This window comes from Pseudorasbora parva, chromosome 17 (assembly GCF_024679245.1).
Source record: "Pseudorasbora parva isolate DD20220531a chromosome 17, ASM2467924v1, whole genome shotgun sequence".
NCBI lineage: Eukaryota > Metazoa > Chordata > Actinopteri > Cypriniformes > Gobionidae > Pseudorasbora > Pseudorasbora parva.
Genome location: NC_090188.1, coordinates 14,361,397 through 14,372,173, shown reverse-complemented (window position 1 = coordinate 14,372,173; position 10,777 = coordinate 14,361,397). Strand labels below are relative to the sequence as shown.

Here is a 10,777-nt window from a genome sequence, read left to right as displayed (position 1 = left end):
AGATAAGCATTGTACAGGCATTTCCTCAACCTAAAGGTCTGTGTTATATCGTAGTCATGTACCAAGAGCCAACAACATGTAAACGTTTGTACACACATCTAACCGAAATGCAAACAATAGCTATATAATCTTTACAATATAATTTCATATTGCCTTTTACAAATACAGCAGTTTTTATCCTAAACAGTCAAACAAACAAAAAACCTTTATTATAGTTACAGAAATTGATACATGATTGCTTTTAAAATGCCATGTCTGGGTAATTTCATCAAGCACAAGCCATGATTGGATTAGATGCATTTGGAAAAATATCTAACATTATAAAAACATGCTTTTTTACATATAAATTCAGTCATGTAATACATGGTAAATCATAGAATGTGTCTGCACAACTTTCTGATTGGTCCATATGGACCTAAAACTATCATACTTCATACCACATCATTAAAAAAAGCTTCAGAATTGTTTTATTTTTGCACAAACATGATCCAAGTAGTGAGATTCCTTAAACGCTTTTATATTAATTGTCTGCAATTCATCTTTATAAGACTATAAATGACAAATTATAGACTAAAGGGTCATTCTTAATTTTCGATTCTTTCTCAAATGCGTATAGTTCCTACTACTGTATTGAATTTACCTGGTTTGACATTTTTTGTTGTTGTCATCTAAAGATTAGCCCCGCATTGACATTTATTTCACTTGTATGCAATTATAATTTTGCATTCAGTGGACTTTAATTTAATTATTACAAACTTGTATGCCCTTTATTATTAAAAATAATTAGTATTGGCTCATTATTGCTATCATGCATCATCACTGGTATTTTCATAACGAATTAACTTTGATATTATTTTGAGCTAATCTTTCCTTTTGTATCTCTGCATTTTTGAGTTGAGCGTACCGGCGCATCTGGCGTTTCAAACTAATCCGAGAGACAAGCACATGTCACGCGCGACAGTCTCCTGTGGAAACACAGCCAGTCGGGCACGTCACAATAAGTTCTACACCAATAAACAGACACATCTCGAATAGTTCCAGAGACAAAGACAAACGCTAGTCAAGTGTAGGCTACGGGAACAGTCAGAAAAGGGTCAAATGTGTTGCATACATCCCCAATAAGCCGCAACATTTGAAGAAGCGCACTTGTTGCATAAAGAGCAGCATCGTCGTTTTTATATAGGGGCTCTTCGGCTTACAATACACAAGCATCGCATCTAATACATTTCGTTACCGAGTCAAGTGTACATTAATTGTGAATTATAATATGTTTCATTGGAGGTGTGTGTTGTAACATTTATGTTTTGGGCTATGTCTCAAACTTGGATATAAAATACCAATCTTTATCCACTTTTGAAATCTAGTAGCCTATATTTATCAACAAACTTTTAGAGTTTGTTCATAAATATAGGCTGCTAGATTTCAAAAGTTATTAATGGCAAGAAAACTGCTGTACCGATATAGTTACGCAAACTTTTTTTTGTGCATTAATGCATCGTGGTCATCAAATGCAAGTTCAAAAGAAGTATGTTCCATACACACAACCTAACATCTTACGTAGCCTATTATAATTTAAAAGGGTAAACTCAGAAAACGTATTAATTATAATACTTATTTACTCATTTAAAAAAGGCTCAGATATATAACAAATGCATACAATTCTTAAAACATAACAGACATTGTGTATGCACGTGTTTTACTCATTTTTACTATTGTATCAAATAGGCCTAGTTTTGATTAGAAGTATAAAATAAAAAAAAGTTTGATTAGAGGTTAGTGTTACAGGGCTTCCTGTATCATGATTGATAGCATTATGCACACTTATATCGACTAGGTGTTTGCTGTTGTTGTTATTATTATTATTATTATTATTATTATATGGTATTATTAAATGCAATTTAGTTATCTATTCGCGCTGAAACGTTAATAGATATCAATGTTTAATTACGATGGGTGTCTTGTTTTTCTTCCACTGAACCGCACATTGACACCACACGTCTGGGTTTAATTCTTTCTATTCCCGCTTAACATGACATGTCTGAAAGAATGTAGCTCATCAGGTCTTGTGGTGCAAGCCACGGAGCAGCCGCGCACTGCCGCCACCCTGCGCTTTCCAGAGAGGAAAAAACATCTTGCAATAATCAGTCCAATTAGTGGAGGTCGCGGCTGCGCGCTCTCCGGTTAGCTGTGGGAGGTTGTCAAAACAGGGGGCGGCTATTAGACGAAACGCGATCCCCATTCATCAGCATTGTAATAATCACCATGCAGACGAGCAGCGCAGGTCCTTCGAAGTTCTGATCAAAATTATCCGTGGAAACAAGCCGTTTACAAACAGTGTCAAGGCGAGACGAGTACCTTGATTTTGGCCTGTCGCTGACATAAACCCCCCCCCCCCCCCCCACACACACACACACACACACAGAGACACAGAGAAGGCATCCAAAATCCATTCAATGTGTTTCCATTGCTTCACTGTACTGTTAATTTCATCACATGTCGCAAATGGACAAATTTTTGTCACTATCACCCAATAGGCTTTAGCCATAACTGTGTTTTATAGATTATCGTTTTATGTAAATCAGCATCAATTGGTGCAATAGTCCTACATGCATGTCTTCAACAAACCTGCAAATCAGAGTTTCAGTATCCAGGGAATGATCCACGTAGAATATCAAGTATGGAGATCAAAGTAACACAATAAATGTTTACTCGTAGCAAAGTGCAACTTATAGATGCCATACATTAATATCCAATATCCAATAGTTCCTAGTTCCAAGGTCAGTGGCTGTCTCTCCGAGGTTGGTATTAATAGCTTTGCTTTTTATGTATTTACTTATCACAACAAGACCAACAACAGTTATTTACACTGATTGCGTAAAATTCAACATAATTCTAGGTGTGATATTCTGATTTTAGGATTGTTCTGCTTTAGTTAATTGTATACCTAATTAAATTTTGTGTAGAAATAATAACAATTGTTGTTGTTAAAAATATGTAAACTGTTGAATTAAGTAGCTAGATTTATTGATTCATCAGCTCATAAAATGCGTTAGAAACATTGATTAGCTTGTGTAATTATTTAGTAATTTATTGGTCAGAACTTGCATCGAGCGTGCAGTAGATATCTAGAACCGCTTGCGACTGTATTACGCAAAATTGCTTGTTAAAAGGGTGAATGGGAATTTTAGCATTGTAATCTTTCCACGATATTAACCCCAGAGAATTTGACATGCTTTGACGTGTTGTGAATAATTTGCTATGCGAGTTCTGAAGTCTTTTCACTAACAAGCCACATCACAGGCCTTCGCTGCACCAGTGCATAAAACTGCAAAGACAATTTTCTCTCTACCTTATAACATGTCTCAACAGTGTCAGCTTTTTATTTCATGTAATATGTGATTTTGCTAACCTTTCTTGTGGGCTCAAGTATCATTGAGTTCTCGTCGGAGTGTTCGTGATGAAAGCAGAACTTAGTTTCTATGCCACGGTACACGGTGAGTTAAAGTTCAGTCCACAGACAGTGAATGATGATATGGTGTGCGTAACAGGCATCATTAAAAGATGCGCCTCTCGGAGCTGTACTTTCGCTAGATATGGTTTAAGAAAAACAATGTTCTATAGCCTTGGTTCATAATAAATATAAATATACTACACATGACAATCGGATGAACTTTAGTCAACAGCATTTTCAATGAATCTGAGTTGTCTTACCGGCACAAACGTCCCTCGCAGTGTTTCCTATCCCTGTGATACCAACCAAATCGTTGTTCATTCTAACGTGTATCCTTGAAACCCGCTCTATTCTTAAAACGCCCTCCAACCATGTTCCACTCTAGTCCATAATGCCTGGCATCCACGCGTGTGCACATGCATGGAGAAACATACCCCCTTGTTTATCCTCAACAACTGCTAAATAATGCATAACAGAGGACAAGTGGTCCGATTAAAATAGCTACTGAATTGAACAGAAGGAAAATAGGCTAGATAAATGTAGGCCGTACGTGCTTGCAAAAACACGATTGTCATATTGTGATTTTCTTTGATTACTTTTGATAGCAGTAATAATAACGTACTGTAAAGTGATTAAGGAAACATTGTGTATGGTTTCTGAGAGTTCCCCAAACGTTGAGAAAGTTTTGGTGTGATCGACAAGTTACAAAGTGAAAGGTTTGCATAGGCATGGTGGGTTGTCTGCTTATGGTCACTCACTTATGGACTCCGGGTCTTTGGTTTGGAGAGCGTCTGGAGCGCAATCCTGCTCTGGCGCTCTCCTCTCGACTGCTGCTACCTCACTACCCCACAGACCAGCGCTCTTTGGTTGCTAGAAGTGTCTGTCAAACCCCGGGGAAAAAGTGTAATATACAGGCAAATTCGAGGCTATATTTCGATGTCGGTGGGCGGGCTTTAAATGAAGGGAATAATCAGTCAGCCAGCCCAAGGAGCCACCTCAAAGCATATCAGGTTACCTTGAATGACAGCGTAACCATGGCAAATAATTTGACTAAAACTATTGTCTTATCCTCATCATCCCCGGGTCAGATAACCAACCAATCACAGTTCACATAATCGCTTTTCTTGCCAGCTTAGAATAATATTATTAAAACAAGAGAGCGAGGTCCTTCTTCGGGAGTGCGTTATGCTGAAACGACATAGAAGAGGTGGCGAGAGACTCGCGCAGGAGGAACTTTCTCTCGTGTGCTTTAGATGGATATACGGTGTATTATGCTTGCTTGAACGGATCTAAAGTTTTGTGCCTGTCTTCGCCAGGAGTGGGATTTGATTTCGTCTACTTAAGAAGTCGTCCTAAATTTTTGCCTCCCAGGGGTTTACTTTAAATCTGTTGAAGAACTGTCGCTGTCATCGGTCAAACAGACATAAGTACAAAAAGCGGACGTTTATTCGTGACAAACCATGTCTATGCTTCCAACATTCGGCTTTACGCAAGAGCAAGTAGCGTGCGTCTGCGAGGTCCTTCAGCAGGGTGGAAACATTGAACGTCTCGGGCGCTTTTTGTGGTCTCTGCCGGCTTGCGAACATCTCCACAAGAACGAGAGTGTGCTCAAAGCAAAAGCTGTGGTCGCTTTTCACAGGGGAAATTTCAGAGAGCTTTATAAGATTCTCGAGAGCCACCAGTTCTCCCCACACAACCATCCGAAGTTGCAGCAGTTGTGGCTCAAAGCGCATTATATCGAGGCTGAGAAGCTCCGGGGCCGCCCTCTTGGGGCTGTTGGGAAATACCGCGTCCGAAGAAAGTTTCCGCTACCCCGCTCCATTTGGGACGGCGAGGAGACAAGTTACTGCTTTAAAGAAAAGAGCAGGAGCGTGCTGCGGGAATGGTACACCCATAACCCATACCCTTCCCCGCGGGAGAAGAGGGAACTAGCAGAGGCGACGGGGCTAACGACAACACAAGTCAGTAACTGGTTTAAAAACAGACGTCAACGCGACCGAGCAGCGGAGGCTAAAGAAAGGTACGAGTCTGTGGCCAAATAACTGTTTATTATAAGTAGGCATATGTGTTGAAACGGAATTAGAAATGATTCTTTACATGGAATGCTTTCATTCATGCCGTGTAATTAAGCCAGCGGCGAGTAGCCTACTTGCATAAAAGAAAATTCCCCTAGATAGATGGATAGTCACTACAAATGCCATCCGTTCTCTAGTTCTGTTATTGCTACTTTATATAAAGTTATGCATTAATATCCTACCTTTTTTAACTACAGGCCTACTTTTCTTAAACGACCTATTTTGTCCTTTTCTAAAAAGGAGAAAGAAAGAAAAAACGTAGCGTACTATGGTGCAATCTAACTTTTGGGGAAATAGGCCAATGTTAATTAATGGGGCTGTTTTTCGAATTTTAAGAGTTATTTTTAAGACGTATTCTTGCTTAGAATGTGTGCAGTCGCATACTCTTTCTAAACGGGTGTCTTGTTTCACCCGCAGGCGAGGTAGTCAAGTTGAAACCACAGCTTAAACCATTAAAATAGCTCGTACGTTTCCCGATAGGCTACTTTATCCTTAATTAATACTTTATGAAAGAACCTTTACTTGACATGTTGTGATTGAGAATTAGATAAATCAGTAGCAGACACTGATCGCAGCCTAGACGATATTAATAAATGATTAGGGCCTGGAAATCACGTTTTCCTATAGCTCGCTAATATGCTTGAACGTTTTGATGGTAAATTATTAATATAGACACGAATTAGAATAAATTATTGACACAGACTGTCAATGAGTATATTCTGTATTTTCTTCCGTGATTCATGGGCATTTTTTTTTTAATGTTTCTAAATGTTCTTAATTTTAATAAGCTTTTACTAACAAAGTATTTCTAATATAATATTTCATAACCAATCCGCTGTCTTCAACTTATAATAGCCTAATATTAATAGTTGTTTTTTAATTATTCCTATGAATTTAAGAATAATTATGACACTATATTATTATTATTATTATTATTATTATTATAAGAAAATGTGTTATTTGTTTTTTTTAATAGCCTATAGTTAATTAGTTGCTCCTGCAATGTCAGGCATAAATGTTAATTATAGCCTATTGTTTTAAATACTAAACTTTTCGGATCTAGCTCTAACCCTAACCCTAAATGTACATTTTCATTTTTTACAGGGAGAATACTGAGAACTCGAACACAAACAGTCACAACCCATTGACGTCTTCCATGAATGGAAATAAGACTATTTTAGGAAGCTCGGACGACGACAAAACGCCGTCTGGGACCCCAGATCACACCTCGTCGAGCCCGGCCTTGCTCCTCACGTCAAACGCCGGACTTCAGTCCCTACACGGCCTCGCACCTCCACCTGGTCCCAGCGCCATCCCAGTGCCTAGTGCTGATTCCGTGCATCACCACCATTCATTACACGACACTATACTGAACCCTATGTCATCAAACTTGGTCGACCTTGGCTCTTAAACATGGGGACCCTTTGAAAAGGACGCTTGTGCGCGAACGTTTAGCGTAAACATCTCCAGGCACGTATAAAACAAAAACAAATGAGACATGGAATGGACAAAGAGAGTTGTGGATGTTTGTCGGATGGCCTACTTGCAAAGCTGATATGGAGGGCCTTGATAGAGGTATTTTTCTAGAATGTAATGCCACGATCTATTGTTAATAAACATGCTAAAAACGTCTTAATGGTTGATATCAACATTATTTGATATCGTTATTAATTTAGATTGCAATTGACCCAGCCAGGAATCGTCAGTCGCATATTCCGTTTGTTTACATTTTTTATTTTAATTTTAAAGGCCATCGTTTCATTTTAATGGGATTTGTTTTAATGCAATGTTTTAATACCAACACGGTATTTCAAACAACTATGAGGCATCTCTTCATTTTCATTTGTATTTTACTTTTGGAAAGCGACTGCATGTAACCTTTGGGATCAATAAAAAATAAACTCCAAACTCATCATAGTTTCATTCATATTAACAATAAAATAAGATGCATTTACCGAGCAAATAAAATGTTTGAATGGTTTTATTGTACTTTGCAATGGTTTTGTTGAGCAGGTGTCCAGATTTTATCGTGTGACGCTGTTTACTGTGACATTGGTCACGTGGTGATACCGAAAGTTAACTTCTAAATATGTGTAGCCTACATTGTAATCTTGATTCAAGTTTAAAATTAAGCTTTTGGAAGTTATACTTTTTTGAGGTTATAACAGAAAATGCAATGATGTTAATATTGATGTTAAAATATAAAGTCAAATCTGACCAATGCTTGTCACGCTATACCGAGTATAGGCTACAACATACCCAGAATATTACTTCTCAGCACATTTGAACGCTTTTATTCCTAGGCCACCGACTAAATTGTGAGATATAGAGCAACTTTTATTGTGGATTTTCTTGCTTTTATTATTAATATAATTTATCATTGAAATATTTAGTATTGATCCATTCAACTGTTTTGTGAATGTAATTTCGTGAAATATTAATCTTCTTCATAGAAGTGAATGGGAATCCAAATGATCTTACAGTGTAACAGGTTCAGTAGCCTACTTTATACTTTCACAACATCAAAATGTTTAGCAAAAAATGAATTCAGGAAACTTATTTTATTAAAAATGTCGTAACACGAACTAATCAACATCCAGTATGATATAATATCAATCATGATATTAACATGAACCAGTTCTTCGAGGGTCTATAAGTGCGCAATACGTAATATAGGCCTAACCAAACAGTTGTAAGGAAATCTGTTCACACTCATCCAAAAAGAGCTGATGTGATTCACAGGCTATCGCTTCACTGTCGAATCTTTCCTGCAGGGTTAGGGTACAAATTACTCTGGTAAAAGCGTCTAAATGCATAAATGTAAATGTTAGTTATTTTAATCTCATAAACGTTCATGTTAACAGTATTTGATCTGGTACTTTATTGCGTTAATGTATGCGGGATCATATTCGTTTTCAACAGTCAATTATCTTCTATTTTATCAACTATCATCTAGGCTATTTCTTTTCTTTCATAAGATATTTTAAATAGCCCATACGAGACACCAAGTTTTTTTCAGTATAGCATTTAAAAAGCAAAACAAGGTTTGTATCCCCAGAGAATAGAAGCCTGCAATATGCTAATGTTCGACATGTCCTCTTTAGAAATCAACAAGTGAATAACGCTGCATTTGTGTTGTATACTTTAAGAGAGGCGGACAAGTTGTAAAAAATTCGGGCATAAGATGTAAAGAAAAGCTCTCTTGGTAGTGAGGCTAATACGCTATAAATGCAATCTTATACGCTGAGTTAATGCTGGAAAGCTTGTTTATGAGGAGATGACGTTTAACAGTCTTGCAATTTTGCGTTAGTTGCATTCCATCACCAGTCTACTTCATTCTACCTCTCTCTTTGCCTTTCTTTCTTTCTTTCTTTCTTTCTTTCTTTCTTTCTTTCTTTCTTTCTTTCTTTCTTTCTTTCTTTCTTTCTTTGAGGTCTGTTTGCTCTCAAATGCAACAGTTTTGTTACGTTGATTTTTTTTAGGCTTGTTCTGACAAAATATTCCGGTCTCGTGGAAAGCTGTGCTATATAGATGAATAAGAATGAAAACACGTCTTGTTACATAACACTTTAAAATTGTTGCTTCATTAACACATTCATAAATCATGCATATTGGTCAAAATTATGTATAGCCTACTATATGCATATGTTGGCCTATACTGAAGATATACCTGGCTTCAAAGTTGAAAGACTGAAACACGACTTATTTATGATATTAAATAACACTTTTTTCCATTTATTTTTTCATGTAAGCTATTTTTAATAGCCTACTAGATGTCATTGTTTAGAGTTTGAATCAAGACAGTAAATCAAGTAGAACTCGGAAAGACAAAAAAAAAAAAATCGCTACACCTACTTAAAAGATGTATTTGTTTATATTATCATTGTTTATATAATTCGGCAAAATATTTATATTTTGGGATTGTTGCTATAACCTGAAAACCAGAACTGGATAGGCCTATTCATGACCCAGGTCTTGACATTAATGAATGAACAGGCATGTAGGCTAGGCTACGTGAATGATACAAATAAATACTTTATAAAAAACTATACTATATAGGCCTACTATACTATACCAATAAAAATGATCGGGAAAATAATATTATGATTATGACAATTTTTATGATTAAGCATTTTTGTAGCTCTTAGATTCACCTCGCTTAAATGTTTTATATAAATATTTGTATATTTCTAAAAAAAAAAATGTTAGTTAACATTACATTACATGGAATTTAGATGTCAGTAGATTTCTAATTAAAATAAAATCGAATATACTTATTGTTTGACGTTAACAGGCGGTCTGACTAGTTAACATTATTAAATTCCATAATTCCATATATATAGAATTATATATATATATATATATAGAATTATATATATATATATATATATATATATATATATATATATATATATATATATATATATATATATATATATATATATATATATATGATAACTGGAGCAACTATACGCTTACATTTTCATCCACTGCCCAAGCATAACTTTTCTTTACAGATGTAGGTTTCGTTATGATAACAAATGACACATTCCTGGTCAGGTATGTAAATCTGGTCGCGGGGCGTCGTGTAAATTGTCTTGTGCCCATCTTCACTTCTTTGGGACATCAAATAGTTGCGTTTTGTCCACATATTGCATTGGTGTTATTTTCCCTCACAACGTTCAGGCTACTGTTACTTTTATCCATAGGAATAGCCTATGTTCGTTAAGAAGCCTAGCCTATAGCCTAGTTCGGAGGCTGAACACAATTTTAGCTAAACTTGCAGCAAAACTAAGCACAATTCATTACACTCATCAGACCTATATACGTTATTTTACTATTTTTATTTATTCCCTTAAATCCCTTTGATTCTTTTATTCAACTAATTTATTATTATTATTATTATTATTATTATTATTATTATTATTATTATTATTTATAATAATATAAATTCTAAAACTCCGCCTATGACCTGGTCGCTGGTAAGTTTGACTGAATAACTGAATAGACGGTTTCAAGCAGGTTGTTCCAGAATCATGACAAGACGCATTGGACGCATTGGAAAGATAGGCCTGTGTGTGTGTGTGTGCGTGCGTTTGCGTGTATGTGTGTGTGTGTGTGTGTGTGTGTGTTTGTGTGACATATTAGGGCACAAATGTGTATAATGACATGGGTAGGCCTATAATTATTTTCTAAATGCTTATAAATCATACAGGATGAGTTTTTTTAGAAAGTAAAAATGCAGAATGTT

At 36.2% G+C, this 10,777-nt stretch overlaps 1 protein-coding gene and 1 long non-coding RNA gene across 2 annotated transcripts in view; one reads left to right on the top strand and one right to left on the bottom strand.

Annotated features, from left to right (window-relative positions):
• Window positions 1–3,825, bottom strand: part of LOC137045417 (uncharacterized) — a 38,424-nt gene extending 34,599 nt beyond the window's left edge. The window contains exon 1 of the long non-coding RNA XR_010898768.1: window positions 3,712–3,825. This is a non-coding gene — a long non-coding RNA (uncharacterized lncRNA). The remainder of the gene's footprint in view (window positions 1–3,711) is intronic.
• A 618-nt stretch (window positions 3,826–4,443) lies between these two features.
• On the top strand, window positions 4,444–7,477 carry six2a (SIX homeobox 2a). Its single transcript, XM_067422021.1, has 2 exons — window positions 4,444–5,471; window positions 6,631–7,477. Exons 1-2 carry the CDS (start codon window positions 4,912–4,914, stop codon window positions 6,935–6,937), a joined length of 867 nt encoding a protein of 288 aa, XP_067278122.1. The 5' UTR covers window positions 4,444–4,911; the 3' UTR covers window positions 6,938–7,477.
• The last annotated feature ends 3,300 nt before the right edge of the window (window positions 7,478–10,777 follow it).